Source organism: Pogoniulus pusillus, chromosome Z (assembly GCF_015220805.1).
Source record: "Pogoniulus pusillus isolate bPogPus1 chromosome Z, bPogPus1.pri, whole genome shotgun sequence".
Taxonomy (NCBI): Eukaryota; Metazoa; Chordata; class Aves; order Piciformes; family Lybiidae; genus Pogoniulus; species Pogoniulus pusillus.
This window is the reverse complement of record NC_087309.1, coordinates 92838853-92861119: the sequence shown is the minus strand read 5'-3', so window position 1 is coordinate 92861119 and position 22267 is coordinate 92838853. Positions and strand designations below refer to the sequence as shown.

At 42.1% G+C, this 22267-nt stretch overlaps 1 protein-coding gene across 3 annotated transcripts in view; it reads right to left on the bottom strand.

Moving 5' to 3' along the window:
* The window catches only part of KCNN2 (potassium calcium-activated channel subfamily N member 2), a 107645-nt gene that overhangs the window by 47817 nt on the left and 37561 nt on the right, over positions 1-22267 (bottom strand). For all 3 annotated transcript variants that reach the window (XR_010309099.1, XM_064176585.1, XM_064176586.1), the window contains exon 3: positions 20491-20909. Coding sequence is in view for 2 of the 3 variants with exons in the window: in XM_064176585.1 (XP_064032655.1) it covers positions 20491-20909 (419 nt within the window). In the remaining variant the exon portion in view is untranslated. The remainder of the gene's footprint in view (positions 1-20490; positions 20910-22267) is intronic.

Here is a 22267-nt window from a genome sequence, read left to right as displayed (position 1 = left end):
TTAAATGCCTCTTTGTAATGCTTTATTGCCTTCTGTCACAGAGCAGAAAGAGCTTGAGCCCATCTACTGGGCAAGCGGCATACTGACCGTAAGAGGCATTTGCCCGCAGGAACCTTCTCTTCCAGTTCAATTATTGTTCAAATATTTAGCTGGCTATTACTAGATCTGGATATTATCCATAGAATGTTTCCACAACCATGTAAGAAATGAAATATTATTAAAATTAGTGGTTGGGGGTGGCAAGAGTTCAAAATATTAAAATTAATAAACAATATTAATTTTGGAAAATAAAATCTCACATCAATTAATTGCCTTCCGCAACAAAGCATAACCAGAAAATCAAACAGGAATCTAAACTAGAAAGAGAATACTTAAACCGGAAAGAGACTCATGGCAGTAATGCTGTGTGATGGTTTGGGGGTTACTCCGCCCCCCCACACTTTTGAATTTGCCCCAGCTAACTCAGACGGCCTCTGGGAATATAGATGAAGCAATTTATTTACAGCTAGCAGAATTTACAAGCAGCTATTTACAATATATACAGTTATATACAATTATATACAGAAATATACAAAGGATAAACAATACAAAAGCACAACTCCCCTCCCAGAAACATGAGTCCCCAGGAGGGGCTCTCAAACCACCCCAACAACTCCCCCCGGCCCTCTCAACCTTACCCCAGTTCTCAGGAAGAATAGAGGTGCAGCCAAGAGGTTAGGGAGCAAGGTTAGTGGGAGCAGGGTTAATGAGATGTGTCTCGGTCTAAGGCAAAAGCAAGAGTGAAGCAAAATGGAGAAAAAGTCTTTCTTCTTCCCAGAGTTCTCAGCGAGACTGTGAGAGAAGTTGACATCAATTGTTTTCATTTCACTGCCCGTTATCTAGTTCTTTTACCAAAACATTCCAGCTTGCTTCAAACTAGCACATGCTGCTTGCCCTCTAGGGGATTTTATGGGCGCTAAACAAGGCAGCTAACACAAGAACTTTTACAGAGACTTTTTAAGTTAGATTTGTCAGGTTTACTCACAGGCTGCTTTTATAAGGGACGAGTCCCTTTGGCATGTGGCAGGCAAGCAGGTGATATGGGTGGCTGGGCAGGCTGCAGCTTAGGGTTTTCTCTGGTGCTCAAGATCATAGAATCATAGAATCAACCAGATTGGAAGAGACCTCGAAGATCATCCAGTACAACCCATCCCCCAGCCCTATCCAGTCAACTAGACCATGGCACTAAGTGCCTCATCTAATCTTTTCTTGAAGACCTCCAGGGACGGTGCCTCCACCACCTCCCTGGGCAGCCCATTCCAGTGGGAAATCACTCTCTCTGTGAAGAACTTCCTCCTAACGTCCAGCCTATACTTTCCCTGGCACAACTTGAGACTGTGTCCCCTTGTTCTATTGCTGGTTGCCTGGAAGAAGAGGCCACCCCCCACCTGGCTACAATGTCCCTTCAGGTAGTTGTAGACAGCAATGAGGTGACCCCTGAGCCTCCTCTTCTCCAGGCTAAACAACCCCAGCTCCCTCAGCCTCTCCTCATAGAGTTTGTGTTTCAAGCCTTTCACCAGCTTTGTCACCCTTCTCTGGACACGTTCCAGCACCTCAACATCTCTCTTGAATTGAGTGGCCCAGAACTGGACACAGTTCTCAAGGTGTGGCCTGACCAGTGCTGAGCACAGGGCAAGAATAACCTCCTTTGTCCTACTGGCCACATGGTTCCTGCTGCAGGCCAGGATGCCATTGGATCTCTTGGCCACTTGGGCACACTGCTGGCTCATCTTCAGCCTACTGTCTACCAGTAGCCCCAGGTCCCTTTCTTCCTGGCTGCTTTCCAACCACTCAATCCCCAGCCTGTAGCGCTGCTTGGGGTTGTTGTGGCCAAAGTGCAGAACCCTGCACTTGGCCTTGTTAAATCTCATCCCACTGGCCTCTGCCCACCCATCCAGCCTGTCCAGGTCCCTCTGCAGGGCTCTTCTACCATCCAACATATAAACATCTGCCCCTAGCTTGGTGTCATCTGCAAACTTACTGATGATGGACTGAATCCCCTCACCCAGATCATCAATAATGATGTTGAACAGGACTGGGCCCAGCACTGATCCTTGGGGAACACCACTAGTGACTGGCTGCCAACTGGATGTGGCACCATTCGCCATCACTCTCTGGGCTCGGCCATCCAGCCAGTTCCTGACCCAGCACAGAGTGAATCTGTCCAAGCCATGAGCTGCCAGCTTGGCTAGGAGCTTCTTTTGGCAGACAGTGTCAAAGGCTTTGCTGAAGTCCAGGTAGACTCCATCCACAGCTTGCCCCACATTCCCCAGGCAGGTAAGCTGATCATAAAAGGAGATTAGGTTGGTGAGACAGGATCTGTCCTTCCTAAACCCATGCTGGCTGGGCCTGATCCCTTGGCCATCCTGTAGGTGCTTTGTGATTGTACTCAAGATGACCTGTTCCATGACCTTGCCTGGCACTGAGGTCAGGCTGACAGGTCTGTAGTTTTCTGGCTCCTTCTTATGACCCTTCTTGTGAATGGGTATCACATTGGCCAGCTTCCACTCTTTGGAGACCTCTGCAGTGAGCCAGGACTATTGGTAAATGATGGAGAGTGGCTTGGCCAGCTCATCTGCCAGCTCTCTCAGCACCCTAGGATGGATCCCATCTGGTCCCATGGACTTGTGAGGATCCAAATGTCTCAGCAGGCCCCTCACTTCTTCCTCATGGAATACAGGGGTACTATACTGGTCCCTGACTCCATCTGCCAGTTCAGGAGTCCAGCTGTCCTGGAGACAACCTGTCCCACTATTGAAGATTGAGGCAAAGAAGGTGTTAAGCACCTTTGCCTTTTCCTCACCCTTTGTCACTATATTCCCCTCTCTATCTAACAAGGACAGGAGGTTGTCCTTGCCCCTTCTCTTGCCATTCATATTTTTAAAGAAACATATTTTATTTTCCTTGACAGCTGTGGCCAGCCTACGCTCTAGATGGGGTTTTGCCTTTCTAACTTTTTTTCTACAAGACCTAGCAACTTCCTTGAACTTTTCCTGTTTTCCAAAGGTGATACACTCTCTTTTTAATCTTTAATTCCTTCAGCAGCTCCTTGCCCATCCACTCTGGCTGCCTCCCTCGTCGGCTCGACTTCCGGCACAACGGCACAGCCTGCTCCTGTGCCTTTAGGAGTTCTTTCTTGAAGTAGGTCCAACCTTCCTGGACCCCTTTGTTTTTAAGGGCTCTTTCCCAAGGAACTTGCTGAGTTAGTTCCTTATATAGGCTGAAGTTTGTCCTTCGGAAGTCCAGTGTGGAGGTTCTGTTGATGCCCCTCCTGGTTTCTCCATGTATTGAAAACTCTATAATTTCATGGTCACTGGACCCCAGGCAGCCTCCAACCACCACATCCCCTACCAGCCCCTCTCGATTTGTGAGCAGCAGGTCAAGCAGGGCTGCTCCCCTGGTAGGCTCACGTAACATCTGGGATAGGAAGTTGTCTTCCACACATTCTAGAAACCTTCTAGACTGCCTCTTCTCTGCAGTACTAAAGTCCCAGCAGATGTCTGGTAGGTTAACATCCCTGACCCAGGCCCCAGGGAGGCAGCAGAGGTCCCTGTGGAAGGGGTCTGGCCGGCATATGGGGCCCTCTTTTCCCTTCAGAAGGGAATCACCAGTAACAATTACCCTCCTCTTTATCTTTTGGGTACTTGTTCTGATGCAAGAGGGCAACTGATTTGTTTCAGTTGCCCTCTCAGCTGGTGATGCTTCTGACCTGCTCCAAAATCACCTCACCCTCAACCTCTAGTGCCCTATATCTGTTGTGTAAGGGCAGCTGAGGATGGGAGGATGACTGGAAGGGTTTTTCCTTGCCCTATCTGGCAGGCACATACATCCATTCTCCTTGGTTATTTAGTTCATCTCTCTCTGGCACGGGAGACTGCAGAGCAAGGTGCTGTAGGTCCAGCTCTCTTTCACATTCCCTTTCAGCCTTGAGATGTTCCACTTTTCCCTTGAGTTCAGCCACTAGGTTAAGCAGACTATTAATCTGCTCACACCGAATGCAGCCAATGCCTGTGTCTCCCTCAACTTCGAGTGCAAGGCTCCAACACTCCTCACATCCAGTCGCCTGGACACCTGCATTCCTACAGGTGGGCTCTGTTTGGATGCTCACAGTTTTACAAGTATTGTACAACTTGGACCTAGTTTGCACCACGTCTTGCTTTCTTGGAAGTCTGATGGTAGTTAAGTTAGTAGTTAGTTTGGGGATTTTTTTTTTTTGTTGTTTTTCTTCCCTGGCACGTACTGCGGCTGGGCTCAGCAGCAGGCCGCTCTCTCACTGAACCAGGCTGTGGTGTCACCGCTGCCACTCCTCGTTTAAATCACCCGCTCGCCAGGCACCTCCCCCTCAGCATCACCTTCCAGCGAGCATTTAACACCGTGTAGCTTGCCGCACCTGCCACTTCTCTGTACCCCTTCTGGGCTTCTCCAATCAAGAGAGACACAAAATGGAAGAAAAAAAGCTTTGAGAAAGCGCGTTCCAGCTGAGCTAGCCTCGGTACTGCTCTCTCGCCGAACCAGGCTGGTTGCCTGTTGTGCATTGCGAGGCTTACAGGTCTGGAGGACTTCTTGTCCCTGCGGCTTTTGGTATGACAGCTGTATAGTTTGCTTGCTATGAGAGACTTTTTTAGCTGCAACCTCAACAGTGTCTTTTTTTGTTTCTCCAGTCAAAACAAGTCAAGGCAAGGCCTACCATTTCAGGTAGGATCAATAAACTTTCTTAAGACAATAATGACCAATGGCAGAAGAAAGTTTAAAGGGAGAAACTCCATATTTTAATCTATGGAATTGAGTTTGCCTAAACATGGCCAGAGGTACACAAGTCCCTATGTATGCCACACGGTCAAACCAACATGCAACATGTGCAGCACTGGCAAGTCTGGGCCATGTCTGGGTGACTTAGACTTACAAACACCCAGCCTGCTGTCGCTTTTAGGGCATGTTTGGGACTTGTCCTTCCAGGACAAGCAGATACTAGAAGATGAGGCCACAGCATCTTCTTGGCTGATTATCTGTGCTAGATTTAATTTTCCAAAAATCAAGAGAAATCATACTCCTTGCCATCAGAAATAGAATCACTGAAGGACAACAGTGTCCTGCTGTGATGACTGCAGCACTGGGACCTCTACCTCCCAGCACACAAAGCACACGGAAGTCAACTTATGTTATTTGCAAGCAGATTCAACCATTTGAGTATCGCTCTAAAAGTAGTATTATCAATCATCATCAGACACTTCTGTTAAATGCTAGTAGGCTTAGAAAAGAAAAAAATTTAATGCTGCAAGTGTCACTGAGAGCTGACAAGCTTCATTAGTGGTAAATTCGCTAAATGTAACATATAATTTGCCTTTGAATATCTTGAGAAGAAAGTCTTCTCTAGGTATTCAAAAGTAAATTCAAACACAAAAGACTGCAATTTAACACCATAGTTTAAATAGACAAGATTACAATTTTATAAGCTTATTAGTCTGAAGGTGCATGATGATTTTCTGAAAAGATGAATTATTAAAAAGACATATGGACATGAATACTTAATCTGAAATCTCACTGTTTATTTCAGGCAATGTCGCATCTCTGTGATTTCAAACTGTGGGAAGCTTTACCCATTACATCTCCTGCATTCTTTAAATTAAAAAAAAGGAATAAGACGTCACCTTTAATTCAAGGAATTAGAACATTCCCCACACGTGCTGTTGCATGCCCAGAAATTTGCAGTCCAGATCCTGAACTGGCACTAAGATCAAGAAATAAAACATGACAATTCTCAGATCAAACCAATTAGAATAAAAGTCTACACAAGTGATAAATCAGTTATGTCAAATAATGAAGTGGGTGAAGGAGAAAGGACAAAGATTAACATCACCTCTCTGTAACTACCAAAAGCAAGATTGTAGCAGCAAACTTATGCTGCACTTACCAAATAGCAACTGCATCAGAGCAAACTTCACTTTCTCCCATAACCTCACTGCAAACTCAGCAGTTGGTGTGCAATGTTTTATAAAACCTTTTTTAAGTTTTACTCTCAGATATATTATAGGTAAATATTGAACTCAAAAGAAAGCCACTGGCCCTTCAGATACAACTGATTATTAAACAAATACTCTCCATGCTTTTTCACACTGCTGTCTAAAGCTTGCTCATTTAGATATATCCATCCATACCACTCAAGAGATGCGGCAGTCATGGCAAGCAACCCGAAAAAGAAAACATGTTCAGCCAAAATTCTCCTGTCCCCTCAATCTGCATGAAGTTCAATGGGACTAAATTATTTTTTCTTTCATTAAATTCTTCTTTAACACTTATACAGACAGCTTGGCCAACAATGTCTTCTGACTCTTTTGTTGTTTCATTTCAAAAGCATTCAGACTGCATGACACAGCTAATATGCAGCAAACTAAGGGCAGAAAAGTGTTACTGGATTCTAGTCCTTTCTGCAAGCAAACACAAGGTACTTCTGGTACTTTTTTTTTAATTAGTATCTCCTGTGTTTGTGAAAAAATATAATGAACTTTAACGAAAATAACTAGACACTGGTTTAATTTTTATTAAAAGATATTCCTGCATCACAGAACTATTAAATTCTTGACAATTCATCTCCACTTAACTCAATCATAAACAATCCTGAACAGAGGTTTCCATAGCTCAAGCTGACTTGGTTTATCAGAGCATGAGATCACCAGGTCATAGGCTGAACCTAACTAGTTTTTGATAGCTGTCCTCCAAACTTTTAAAGATTTTCAGTCACATCTCTACTTAACTGTTTGGCATACTGTGCAATGACCCAAAGCATATCACTTCAAAATGGTGACCTTCACATTTTTCTGGTCTGCTGCTAATCATGGAAAAGAAACACTGAGCTGAAGATACAAGGATAAAGTATTCTGCCCCAACAGCAAGATGTAATTGCTTGATTTTCTACAAATGAAGAACAGGTTCCAAAATGCTTAAGTCAGTAGTGGTTTGGGTCATAATAACTAGATTTTACTCTAATTAGAAGGAATCATACTATATCCCCTCTGCTCAAGAGGGACATTTAATAGCTCAAAGATTTGAAAGACAAAATGGCAGACTGGAAGGTATAAACTTAGGACTTTAGGGAAAAAACAGAAGGCAGGCGTGGCTGACTGGTCTGGCTAGGAACAGGGAAGATTATCCATCTACAAATGACTGACTGCAAGACAGCAAGAAGTGGTAATGCAGCAGCATAAAGGACTGCTCCTGGGAGCTGTGGACACCACACCTCTGCCAACTAATTCATGCACACCTAGCCACTAAAAATACTTTTGCTGTCTTACTGGAGTAAGTGCTGAGTTGTTTACTAAACTCCAGCTAGCTTTCAGATACATTAGTGAGTGATGATGGCTTTGCACTTTAAAGCTGTGCTTGCAGTTTTTTTGCAGCTGCTGAAGACCCTCAGACAATCTGCCCCAAAAGAGGGCTTATGGCATTACAGACAAGGAAATTTAAACATAGTTGTGGTAACTAAAAACCCTTGGATTGCAGAGGTGGCTCTGGAAAACCAAGTTTTTACCGTGCTAATTTTATACAAACCCCCCATCTGTCAAAGAATGTCATTCGTTCAGCCCACACAACTCTCAGTTCCTAGGTTTCAAAATCTCTCTGCTTTTTACTCCAAAGTTGCCTGCAACTCCATACATTTTTAAGACAGCTGTCCAAAGAGACAAACCATATGATATGTCATTACATTTATATCTACTCAAGTTTATTATTATTAAGAATAAAGAAGAGTAGCCTGCTTTATTATGTTGTGATAACAAAATAAGCACTGGTGAACAATACATCACTTTACTCCTCCAAGACTGGGACATAAACTTGCAGCCCTGGCATGCCCACAACATGAACCCCAATCAGTTTACATTAAGTGAAGAGTGAGCTTACATTTCTAAGTGATTATGATTACCACAGAAAACTACATTAGCATTAATAAAAATATTCTGTCCTTCAGAATGTGGATGGTAAGTGATTTGCAGCAAACTGGTAGCAAGGATTGTTGAGGGATCATGCTAGTGGTGAGCCTATGCTTAGAACTCCTGCTTAGGAATAAGGCTGGGGACTGCAGTTCACCAGGCAAGTCTTCACTACCAGTGGGTCTCACAGCTTTACATATTGTTACCAGGTTATTTTTGTCTTCACCAGTTAATTTGGTACAATTTTGTTTACGCAGAACTGAAAAAGTCTTGCATTAAAACTGCTTGTTCAAAAGGTCCCAAATAGCCCATCATCCTTATCAAAACACAGTGGGTCCAGTTCCGGCCTCCCCAGCTCAAGAGAGAGTCCAACAGAGGACTACAAAGATGACTGGAAGACCAGACCATGCCTCTTACAAAGAAAGAATTACAGAGCTGGGACTGTTTAGCTTGAAGAAAAGAAGACCAAGAGAGCATCATATCTATGCTTATCAATATCTGGAGGGTGGCGGTCAAGAGGATGGGGCCGGTCTCTTTTCAGAAGTGCCCGGTGATAGGACAATGGGCAGCAGGCACAAACTGGATCACCATAAGAAAAACTGTGTTACTTTGAGCGTAACAGGATGCTCAGAGTTGTGGAGCCTCCTTCTCTGGAGACACTTTAAACTCACCTGGATGCACTCTCATGTAACCTCCTCTAGCATTAGTAGAGGGATTGGACTAGATGATCACTAAAGGACTCTAGCATTGTATTTATTGTATGGTTGGGTATTTCAACCTGCAACAAAATTAAACAACAGTTACGGAGTGCCCCAGTTTTGTGTCTTCCTGCAGACCAGTGCCTAGTGATTGTAAGGGTCCAGTCTCTAGCTCTTCCAGAATATTACTGAGATACTAGTGTTGAGTTAATGCATTTCTTGTTTCAGTTATGATTTCATTTCTAAATGATATAGGGTTTTTTTGTTCTTTTTATTCCTGCGTCATTATCAGTGGAGTGTGTATGTCTTCCTGGGATCTCAGAGTTCTCAGATATGTAGTGCTAACTAATAATTAGATTTAGGGCCATGATATGTGACTTTCAGTTATAATCTTTTCAATGCAATTGTTTTATGCTTTCACTTACATTCATGCCTCTAAAAACAGCGGTGATACTAGTTTAGAGATTGTAAGCTGATCAATCAAGAACACTCCTGAATTAGAAAATAAAACATGAATCTACTAGCAGTTATTTTTTTTCTCTGAAGCAGAGTGGTATCTTTTAAGCCTTGAGAACACGCTAAATAAAATCCATTGGTAAAATTCCTATGGATTTCCACAATAGTGGTTCTCTGAATTGAAGAACGATAATGAGAAACTGAAGCCACAAGTGAGTGCAATGTGAATTGGACAAGTATCTCAAATTATTCAAACTGTCAGATTCTGATCTGTCTTTGTTCTATGTTTGCACATATGTTGTTCTATGTTAATGCATATATATGTATGTGACATTGCAGTAGTAATAAATGTAAAGCTAAACACTTCTGAAAATTAATGATGTTCGGATGAAGATTAATATCATGTGTGATATGGCAGTTTAAGACAAACTGTTCAGTTTTGATAGATGCCAACACTGCTAACAGCTTGTGCTGAGAACACTGCCTAGAAAGGAGTGATAACCTGCTAGCTGGTTTGTTTTCCCCACAGAGACTTGCTACTCCAAGTTGTGAAGGTTGAGGTGAGAAGCTTTGTAGTCTCACCTGAAGAAGTGTTCATGTCAGTCTGGTGGTAGTATCTTAAAATCCTCTTATCTAAGAGGGCCAGTACTCCATCAGGTTGAGTTGGGATGACCTACCACTAAACTAGGGTCTCTGCAGTGTGATGTCTCTGCACTTGTGATGTCTGTGATGCAGTGCTGAAGTGCATCTTATGACACCAAACTTGACATCAAAAGAGACAAGCCCATGATCACTGGGAAGATGCAATGAAGATAAAAATTAGTCCAAATGTCCCAGAGTAGCAGCTACCTGAAGAGGTAAGAGGAGAAACAATTACAGATGGAGTCACTGCAGTGGGGCTACAGCCTGGTTTGGAATCTGATGCAAAATCTGCAGATGCCAGTGGTCTCATATTGACTTAAAGGTGAAGAATGGACCTACACTGATAGCACTGTGAATGCATAATCATGCAAATCATGCCAAGTTGTTGGGATTAGCCTTGGGTATCAACTTAAGTATCAGTTCTAAGCCATTTTGTAGAGGTCTAAAAAGTTTTTCAATTATAAGGAAAAAAAATCCCCTTGATAGAGGGTTGTGCAACCCCTGAAGCCATCTATGCACATGAGCAGTAGAGAAAGATGATATGTAACAAACTGCAAAATAAGGGAAGAGCTCCAGTCTCTTTGGTTCTGCCTTCTGAGACATCATGGCTATACATTACAGAATTCCGTGCCCATTTACACTGAAAGGCTAGGCAGCTGGGTTGAGTGGGACTAGTCTTACCAGCAGGACCATGTTGTTCCAGTGGGAACATCCACTTGAAGATGACTCGCCCTGCAATCTACACATCTCAGGAGTGTCATTGGTCAGTTGGTTAGGGTAAGTGTAACCTGTTGTCTTATTGAGTTACATGGTACTCTTTATCATATTTTATTCAGAATTATATTTTCCAGTATATCTCTCTTTTAATGATTTTAGTATTCAAGTTATTATAAAGTGTTGAAACTGCATGCAAAGCAGGGTACCCGTATGTTGTGTGTGTTACGAAGGGGGATTCCAAGTACCTATGCCTGTTTTGGCGGAGTGGAGAAATTAATTGGGGAAAGATAATTTTATATAAAAATTATATATTTATTAATCTCAATATCCTGAACTCTCACCACCCCCAACCACTATATATAAATATTAAAATTTGATACACGGTTATGAAAACAATCTAGGATAAAACTTGTTATTTAACTAGCAAACATTCAAACTATAAACAGAGAGAGGAGTTTTCCCCGCGTCTTAATGCCACTTGAGGTCATATGTTATTTGCCCAGCAGAGCAGGCTGAAACTGATTCTGCAGTACGGCAGAGGTAACAGACATTTACAGAGGTATTGAAGCTTTTACTTACAACTATAATTAATTATTAATCACCCTCCGGGGCTGTGTCACAGCCTATGTCTAATTTCCAGACTTCAGGGGGTCTCTACCCATGGACTTGGAGACGAGAATCCTCCCAGCTTGAGGGGAAAGGATAAATCTTCCCAGCTTCTGGGGAAATAGGTTTCTGACCTTTTCTCCTGGCAAAGAGGTGATCTATGCCTTTGGTGCTGCTGGCTTCTTCTGGATGCTGTGTTCAGGAATTCTCAGCTGGCAGGATCTGAGGTATTGCAGGAAGAGAATATCGTGCTGTCTATGGCACGGTTTTCACAGCTAGCAGGCCATGTGTGTGTGCAGACAATTCAGAATCTGCTCCCTGGTTATCTCAGTGGCAGTGGCTTTTACCAGGCAATGATTGGCAGCAGGCATGCAAAGTGTGCGCGGCTGCTGGGAGTCTGAGCTCCGTAGGTAAAGGCAATACAGGACCTGGTCTTGATAATGTGATAGTGTGCAAATGTGCACAGCTGGCTTAGGGGATGTGCTAGTTTGAAGCAGGGTAGAATGTTTTGGTGAGAAGAACTAGATCACAGGCTGTGAAAGGAAAACAATGGTGATGTCTACTTCCCTCACAATCTCGCTGAGGAGTTTGGGAAGAAGAAATGAAATCATTAGATAACACTCTTGCCATTTTCTCTCACTCTTGCTTGGGCTGCTGGCTGAGCAACATCTTACTCCCTAACCTCACCTTCCATTTGACCTAACCCACCTTTGCTTCTTAACCTCTTGGCTGAACCTCTATTCTTCCTTAGGACTGGGGTAAGGTTGAGAGGGGCAGGGGGGAAGGTGCAGGGGTGGTTGAGAGCCCCTCCTGGGGACTCAGGTTTCTGGGAGGGGAGTTGTGTTTCTGTATTACCTTTTATCTTGTATATTTCTGTATATAACTGTATATACTGTAAATATCTGCTTGTATATTGTGCTAGCTGCAAAAAAAATAGCTTCATTCATATTTCCAGAGCCGGCTGGGTGCAGTCTGGGTGATTTCTAAAGTGGGGGGGGGGGGGGGGGGGGGGGGGAGGGGCAGGGAACACCCAAACCATTACATATTTTTATTTGGCGCTCAACGTGGGGCAAATTCATTTTGAGTGATTGTTAATTAACTCTGGGAATCCAAATGAAGCTAATGAAGCAGCTATTTTACTTGGTGCGGGCTACTGTGTGGCCTGTTTTCTGTTTTCTTGTGTATAATTGGATCAAAGCCCACAGTGGTTATTTCTTGCTTAATGTAATTTTTAAGATGATCAAAGATAAACTCACAACCATTCTCTGGAATTGGGGCGATTTCATTCTTGGGTATGCTGGTTTTAATGTGACTGAAAATTTTACTAGTAATATTACAGGGGTATTTAACAATAACATTACAGGCAATCAAAGTACTTCTGCTGCTTTGATGAGGGTTATCCTACCCAGAACTGAGATGCCAGACCCATGTTCAGAACTTTATTCACATCAGACTGTGGCATTTTTGGGGTGTGTGATCCTAGGTCTTATAATTTTTTATTTTATAATGCTTTTATCATTCTCTGTAAGTGGAAAACCTGTAAGAACTAGGAAATTGTCTGTGTCCAAGAAGAAAGATAAACAATCCAGTGGTCCAAACCAAAACAAAGATAACTTAGGGGCACAGCAAGGGATAGCCACTACACCTCCCTCTCCAGATTCTGGGAAAGCTGCCAATGTTGCTAGTGGGAATAACATAGCAGGATTGGCAGGATTCCCAGGAACACAGGTGACGACTCAAAGCCAGGATGTTCCCTCTATTAATAACAATAACTCAGCCAGTTTGAATCCCCAGCCAGCAGAAGAAAAGAACCCGGTTGCCTCTAAGGCAGATCTGAACTCACAGGCCTCAGGCCAGACCCCCAGTGATTCAAACCCTCCAGTAGAGACGTCAAAGTCTGTCGCTGCACAGCAAGCCTTCTCAGTGCCTGCTAAGGCAAAAGCTGAGACACCACAGTTGACAAACTGTGATTCAAAATAGGATGTATGTAAGGGGACCTCCGTCGAGTAAGAGGAGGAAGAGGAGACATATAGTCTTCGGGATTTGGTGAACATGCATAGATCCCAGTACTCTGATGAGAGGAGTGCTGTGAGGTTGGCTGCCAAGAAAGAGGATGGTTCCGATGAGTTTAAGAGTGCTTTAGGAAAGTTCTGTTTCTAGGCCAGGGACAACCAGAACAACAAGAGGAAGAGGAGAAGGATGACATCCAGGAATCCAACGATCCCCACAGAGAGGTCAGGGAAGTTAGAAAGGAATACTTAAGGTGAACCAATCCTAAGTTCGCTGGTGAGATGCCGTACCAATGCCCTGCAGGTAGGAGACAAGTCTGCCAAGCAGCTAGGACCACTCACCAAGGAGAGTGCCGTGGACAAAGACCTAGCAAGTCCTCTTGGTAAGGTTAGCTTGTGGACATGCCTTCTGTTGGCTGTGGCTATGAGATATCCTTCCCAAGATGATCTGCCATGGGCTGTTAAGAAGTGGAACACCATTGAGCAAGGAATTAAGCTTCTGAAGGAGTTTGCTGTGAAGGAAGTGCTTTATGGAGATCATGGCACACATGAACCTGATGACGTTCCTCTTGGAATAGGTTTCATGAAGAAGCTGATTAAGCTTGCTCCTTCATCCTACGCTAACATCTTGGCCAGCAAGTTTTTGTCAAGGAGTGATAATGGAAGGTCTTTCACTGTTGGTGAATTCACTGACCAGCTCAGGCAGATAGAGGACAGCTTGTCACATTCTGCCCTTGTCTCTGCCATAAACACTATGACTACAGAGATAAAGAGGATGAAACATAGCATTAAGGATGGCATCAAAGACAGCATGAAAGAACTGAAGGAGGATCTTAAAAACATTACCAATCTGGTAAAAATACCTTTACTGCATCTTCTGAATGGGTGCATTTTTCTGCGGTCAGGAACAGATGTCCACCTCCTGCAAGGCAATTCCAGACCAGAAGGAGACAAATTCCACCTAGACATTAGCAATCACATGTGTCACTGTGGACAATTCTGCGTGACCAATATGGTGAGAACATGAACAAGTGGGATGGTCAACCTACTTCAGCTCTCTCAAAGAGAGTCAGGGAACTGCAGAGTGGCAGAAACAAAGGAAACAATGCCAGAAAAGTACCTTTCATTTCTTCAGCTCTCCAGAGCAACTGCAATTATTCCAACAATTGCAATTTCTCTCAGAGCAACACCAATCATTGTGTACACTCCACATGCCATGTTCAGCATTAGGAGGAGGAAAGGGATAGTGGAGAAAACTCAATCTATTGGAATGTATTCATGAGGTGGCCTGGCAGTTGAAAAAGATTAGAAATACATGGCTTTAGCTGACACAGGTGCTCAGTGTACTTTATTGCCATCAAACTGCAAAGGGACAGAGTCTATCACTATTTCTGGAATCACTGCTGGATCTCAAGAGTTAACTAAGTTGCAAGGTGAAATATGTTTAACTGGTAAAGAGTGGAAGAAACATACTATTGTAACTGGCCCTGATGTGCCTTGCATTCTGGGAACTGACTCTGGAGACAAGGTGGTTTCAAAGATCCTAAAGGTCACGAATGTGCTTTAGGAATAGCATCTGTAGAGACTGAGGATGGTAAATTGAAATTGTCCATTAGACCTGAACTTCCAGATGAATTTGCAGTAGTGGGACATCATGACATAGAGGATCTGGAACTGCCAATCACTACTCAACTGTGCACCACAGGCAGTACAAAACTAACCGTGACTCTTTGTTGCCCATTCATCAGCTGATTTGTCAACTGGAAAGTCAGGCTGTCATCAAGAAAGCTCCTTCACCTTTCAACATTCCCATTTGGCCTGTGCGCAAGCCTAACAGGGACTGGAGATTGACAGTAGATTTTTCAAGCACTCAACGAAGTGCCTCCAGCCATGAGCAAAGCTGTGCCACAACTCCAGTACAATCTGGAATCAAAGGAAGCCAAATGGTATGCTACCATAGACATTGCTAATGCTTTCTTCTCTATTCCCATAGCAAAGGAGTGCAGACCTCAGTTTGCATTCACCTGGAGAGGAATCCAGTACAACTCTTTGCCTTAGGGTTGGAAACACAGTTCAACAATCTGTCTCTCAGAGACCCACAATGCACGGGAGAAAGGTAAAGCTCCAGAGCACATACAATTCATTGATGACATCATTATGTGGGGCCAAACTGCTGAGGAAGTCTTTGAGAAAGGTAACAAAATCATTGAGACTATCGAAGCAGATTTTGCCATTAAAAGAGATAAGGTCAAGGGACCTGCAGAGAAATTCAGTTTCTGGGACTGTGGTGGCAGGATGGTCACCGTCACATTCCACAGGATGTGATCAACAAAGTCTGCACCATGGCAGTTCCCACCAATAAGAAGGACACTCTATCTTCCTTGGGTGCAGTAGGATTTTGGAGACTACACATTGCTGGATTCAGTCAAATTGTCAAACCTCTGCATGATGTGACTCATAAGAGAAACAATTTCGAGTGGGGATCTGAACAACAAGCAGCATTTGAACAGATAAAATGAGAAACAGTCCACAAAGTCCGCTTAGGACCTGTTTGAACTGGTCTGGACACTAAAAACATTCTGTGTACAGCTGTAAGCGACAATGGTCCAACTTGGAGTCTTTGGCAAGGAGCTCTAAATGAGACGTGTGGTCATGCACTTGGTTTTTGGCATTGCAGCTACAGAGGTTCACAGGCAAATTACACCCCAACAGAGAAAGAGATACTAGCAGTCTGTGAAGGAGTGAAAGCCGCTTCTGAAGTGATTGGAACTGAGTCACAGTTGCTTTTAGCTCCCAGATTGACAATTCTAAACTGGATGTTCAAAGGCAAAGTTTCATCACCGCATCATGCTACATATGCAACCTGGTCTAAATGGATGGCTCTGATAACCAAGCGAGCACAAATGGGTAATCTTGATCGACCTCATCTGGTGGAGGTGATCACCAAGTGGCTGGAAGGCACAGACTGTACCAAACCTGCAGAGGAGAAAATAATCCGCGCTGAGGAAGCTCCTCCCTATGGTGATCTCTCTGATCAGGAAAAGAACTATGCTTTGTTCACAGATGGTTCCTGTCGTCTTGTTGGGAACAAGCAAAGATGGAAGTCAGGAGTCTGGAGTCCTACCACGAAAGTTACCAAAGCAAGAGATGGAGGTGAATCTTGTCAATTTGCTGAGGTAAAAGCTGCCCAACTTGCTCTTGGTGTGGCTGAACATGAAAATTTGCCTATCCTTTACAGCGGTATGGTGTATACTCCTTTACACCGGTATGGTATCCAATGCTCTATGGGGTCAGCTGAAAGATTGGAAAAAGAATGTTTGGCAGAGGAAAGAAAAGCCTATTTGGTGTGCTGATCTGTGGCAGGACATTGATGCACGGCTGGAGAGAATTCCAGTGAAGGTGCAGCACATAGACACACACGTGTCTAAGAGCGGAGCTACTGAGGAACTCCAACACGGCCAGCAGGCAGATCAAGCTACTAATATTTCTCAAGTTGATACTAACTCTGATCTTGACCTTGATTAAAAACACCAAGGTGAACTCTTCCTAGCTCGGTGGGCCCATGATTCATCTGGACATCAAGGCAGAGATGCAACATACCAATGGGCATGCAGTAGGTCAATTGACTTATCCATGGATGCTATCACTCAAGTCATACATGGCTGTGACATTTGTGTTGCTATTAAGCAGGCTAAGAGAATCAAGCCCTTATGGTATGGTGATAGATGGTCAAAGTACAAGTATGGTGAAGCCTGGCAGATTGACTACATCACTTTACCTCGATCTCGTTCTGGTAAGCAGTATGCGTTAACAATGGTAGAGGCCAGCCCCGTATGGCTGGAAACCTATCCAGTTCCACATGCTACTGCACGTAACACTATTCTTGGCTTGGAGAGACAAATCATGTGGAGACATGGAACTCCGGAGAGAATCAAGTCAGACAATGGCACTCATTTCAAGGACAATCTTGTGAAAAACTGCGCCAAAGAGCACACCATTGAGTGGATCTACCAAATACCCTACAATGGTACATCTTCAGGGAAGATTGAGCACTACAATGGTTTGCTGAAAACCACCCTAAAAGACATGAAGGGTGGAACTCTGAAAAACTGGGATAAGCATTTAGCACAAGCAACTCAGCTGGTAAATAGTAGAGGTTCAGTAAACAGAGCAGGACCTGCACAATCAGATTTGTTCTAAATAGTAGGCAGTGAATAAAGTTCCTGTTATATATGAAAATAATCTGTTAGGGAAAACTGTTCGGTTATTTTGTCCTTCGGGCGAAGAGAAACTTGTCCAAGAGGTGTTGTCTGCTGAAGGTCCTGGTCATACATACCAGACAATGCAGGAGAATGGTGAAATCCAGTGTATTCCCCAGAGAAATCTAACCTTAGCTGAGAGAGTTTAAATGCAGAGTGTATAATACAAGCTGTTAGGAGTATTATGTTCTAGGTACTATCAGCATCCAATAAGACACAATCTATGAGAGAAGCTACTGTACCTCAGCACCAATTCAGTGTCACCTGGGAGTCCCTGCTCTTGTCTCATTTGTAAGGAGGCAAACTGTTTGCTGTTTTCTGAGCTTTTGAATCACCTACATCTGAGGTAGCTGGAATGAAGTGTGAACTAAACTTTTAATATTCATTAATGTAAATATTGTTTAAGATTAGATCATATTGTTCTCAGCAATACTCTGAGTGAAATAGACAGGGGTGGATTGTGCTAGTTTGAAGCTAGCTAGAATATTTTGGTGAGAAGAACTAGATTACAGGCTGTGAAAGGGAAACAATGGTGATGTCTACTACACTCATAGGCTGCTGAGAGGTATAAGAACAAGAGTATAAACATAGATAAGATAGTCGCTCTTCGTCCGGGATGTGGGCTGCATTTCTCTCTAGCCTCACCTTTCATCTCTCTGATTAATTCACTTGCTTCCTAACTCCTGACTGACCCTCCATTCTTCCTTGGGGCACAAGGCAACATCTGGGGTAAGGTAGGAGAGTGGGAGAAAGTGGAAGGGTGGTTGAGAGCCCCTCCTGGGGACTCAGGTTTCTGGGTGGGGTGTTTCTGTATTACACTTTACATTGTATATTTCTGTATATAAATGTATATACTGTAAATTTCTGCTTGTATATTGTGCTAAGCTGTAAATAATAAGCTTCATTCAATTTTCCAGAGCTGGCTGAGTCTAGTCTGGGTGATTTCCAAAGTAAGGGGGGGGGGGGTGGGGGTGGGTAACACCTAAACCACCACACTTGCCCAGACATGTTCTTCTGCTCTCCATCCTTTTGCTATGGGGAGAAGCAACTGTGGGAAAGAGGATAGAGAACCTGGAGACACTCAGTCTAAGGCCTGCCCAGACTTGTTTGTATCATGTGTAAAGAAGGTACACGTTTAGCTTGTGCCTGCCATGTGCAAGGCCTATGTTTTTCCCAAATTTGGGTAAAGCAAGAATATGTCTTAACGTAATATGGTCAGGCTTGGATAACCACCATTCTGATTGGGTTTTCTGTGTCCAAAGGCCCATTAGTCTCAGGCTACATTGTTAAAGAGAGATGAGTAGGTAAACACAACATGCTCTGCTTTTGTGTTCATGCCTGCTTGCTACTGCCTGCTGCCATTGCTTACTGCCTTATTGCATCCTGAACTGCCTGGAAACTCCATTGTCTCAAGTTTACCAGGAACAGGCTCTAAGTGCCTCCACTTAATCAGCCTGCATAGCTAGTGTGACGTTATACTAAGACTGCACAACTCAAGATATCCTGCCTACATCTGAAAGTCTCCTGCCAAGACGGGAAGTCCTGGAGATACACAGATCATCCAGAAAAAAACAGATCAGAGATTGTCTGTCTCCTTTTCCTAGCACTCTGAAGCCTGGGAAGAATCAGAAGTCTCAGTAGCTGACAAGGCAGTAATAGAACTCCCTGAAAGTGTTTGGGTACTGTTTGAGGCTGTAGCTAGCCCCATGAGTGAGGAAATATTGTGAACAAATACTTAAAGCTTCTTGTAATTCACCATTGCCTTCTGCCATAAGCAGAAAGGAGGTTCCTAAGTCCATCTAGTGAGCAAGTGGTATACTGACTTCAAGCAGTGTATTGACCCCAAGAACCTCTTCCAGTTAAATTAATGTTTATATTTCTGGCTAGTTATTTCTAGATCTAGTTATTTCTCTGTAGAATGTTTTCATGACTGTGCAAAGAACCCAATTACTATTAAAATTAGTGGTCGAGGGTGGTGAGAGTTTTGAATACCAAAATTAATAAACACTATTAATTTTGAAAATATAATCTTGCATTAATTAATTACCCCTCCCTAACAGTCAGTATCTAGGGTGCTCTGCCCGTTCATACTATGGAGTATTTAGGAACTCTGAAATGTCACTGTTAACATGGCACTTTTCAAAAATTCTTAAATGATTAGTCTTGCCATAACATGGGGAACTACCACTGACAGAAAGCATCCACTATAACAAACTACAGTCCACTAATCTATTAATTTTCACAACAGAAACTGCAATGTCAACTGGATCTCTACATTGAAGTTTATAAAAGCAGTTATAACTACAGAGAAATTAGTTCCAAGATCTAAAAGCTGGCAGAGGTATTAAATCTTTCACAAATTTTCATCCTACTTGTCTCCTTAGGTGCAATGTATTTCACATTCCTAAGCAATCTTATTCAGTCAGAAGGTAGTTTCTTTTTTGTTAAAGCTATATTTGAAAAATTCAATTTCAAGCTGTCAAGACTGACAACCATTCTTCCTGCTTCTATGATGAAGTCTTTGGGAGGGGAAAGTTGGAAAACTAACTGAAATAAATTAAAATCTGCCTCTTGAATGCATTTCTTCTGATTTCTAAGGGGAAGCAAAAAGTTACATTACTGTAATTATTCTATCTGTTCCTCTTCTTTCATGTTTCCAAATACCCAACAATATTTTTCACTCCTTTTTTTACAATGCAATACAATTCAACCTAAACCAAAATAAAACACAATTATTTTCCATTAGAATTTTACATGCTTATTTTATCTACCTAATCTTCAATAATTCAATTTGCAAGCAAATATAAATGAAAGCTTATAGCAATACAGAATATGAACAGCTATTCTTATAGATATTTTATGGCATCTGTCCATTTGTTTTAGCAAACATACCTAAAGTTACATTGAAACACCAAAATTAAATCATAATGCTACAGTAAACAGTGTGCACAAACCTCCCATCAAAAGCTCTTCAGATTGAAAGACAAATGATTTCTCATAGTCTGTGAAGTACAATCCAAACAGCACTCAAAACATCAATCCATTCCATTAACTATTTTGGTCCCAAGTCCAAAACTGGAGATGCAAAACAATAGAGAAAAAGAGATAGGTAGAAATAACTAAAAAATCAAAACAACCTTACCTTTCACAAGCTCGGACAGTCCATGCAGCAATTATCCATAAAGAGATACTAAAAACCAACAGTACAGTTCCTGGACATATTGTCATTAGAGTCTTCATAACAAAACGGGTATTGAAGTTTATCTTATTTAATGCTCCAATGCTTCTAGATGAGGCATCAGTGAAAAGTTTGCTATGCAAAAGCATAACTCTGGCAATAAGATACAGTCTTAAGAACATTGGTATAGATAAAATAATATCCACATCAGCTGTTGTTGTGGACGGAGCATAAGAAAAGGCGAGCCGGGCTGTCCACGTGAATGTATAGTTCCCAGGAATGGGATGTATAGCACACACCAGTATTTCCAAGCAGATAAAGAAAATACGCTCATAAGTCATGGCTATTCTCCAGTCATCTGCTCCATTGTCCACCATGAACAACTGAAATAATAAAATATAAGGTTAAACTTAGTAAGTCATTAATAAATTTTATTATGAATCCATTTAAAATTATTAGCTTTCAAAGCTGCCTATGACGACTAAAGAAAAATATGCCGTTTCAGAAAATGACATTACTACATCATAATGAACTGAAACATACTTCTGATTAAGACAATTTTCTTTTCATGCACTATTTTTAAAACTGGACATGAAATTGAATGTTCAAATATTATTTACTAAGAATTCCTTGTATTTTCTTTAATTGTCATTTCTTATAAAACCCCTTCTGGACCCATTAATACTTGTCTCTTCAAAATCAATTACTAACTCTAAATTCATAAAATTGAGAAAAAAATAAGACAGTGTTTTCAGAACTAGTATCTAAATTAAAAATTGAAAATACTTTCTAAGATGTAATTTTAAGCCTGCTGTAGAGAATATCCATGCTTTTGCTTTCAGAGGGGTGATAGATACAGCTATCCAAGCTTTTTTCAAGTTTCAGGCACTGATACAGATCAACCCAAGATGTGAAACTACATGAGAAATCTCATAGAGTGAAAAATTTTGACATCTGACGGCAAAAGTTCAAAAAGCAAGGGCCAGCAAATACCAGAGTAGCCCAGGCAGCCTACTCTGATGTCTACTACTAGCTGAAATTTAAATACATATGTTGGTTCTCTTACAACCAAAGCCTTCAATTTGACACTCAGGAACAAAGGTACTGAAATATTTCATATTGTTTAGTAAACTATGCCCCTGATTTTTACTCAATAAATACTTATTGAGATAGTATTTGACACTGTAGTATATAGTAGCACTACACAAGAAGTTGTAAATACGCAACTTTTCAAAAAGGAATATAACCCATAATGACAAGATAAAATCTTAACAACAGAAGACGACATTCTTGTCCCTTCAATTATAATCCAAATCTAAACAAGGCTGTACAGTAAATGGCAAGAGGGAATTAAGTATTTTTTAAAATCCTGCTAAATTACATTATTAAAAAAATAATGGGTGAAAAAAGCACACTGGTAATGTGCTACTTAATGTAAGAAAACTATTTTCAGCATGCTACACACCATTTATACAGACACACAAAAAATACTATCTGCATTGCTCTTTAATCTGTCAAAAGTTTAAAAGTACAAGCCCGACTTCTCTGTATGTTTTCTTTACAGATTAAAACCACACTATACATCCTACTCCTAATGCATTCATTTTGCCTTTCAGAAAATTGCTTCAGTCGATTGCTCACAATGTTGATAAACACTAATTAAAATTATTGCAGATGAACTGACACTAAAAGAAGTTAACTGTAGTAAGAAATAAAATGAAACTAATTTCTGTACTTGTGG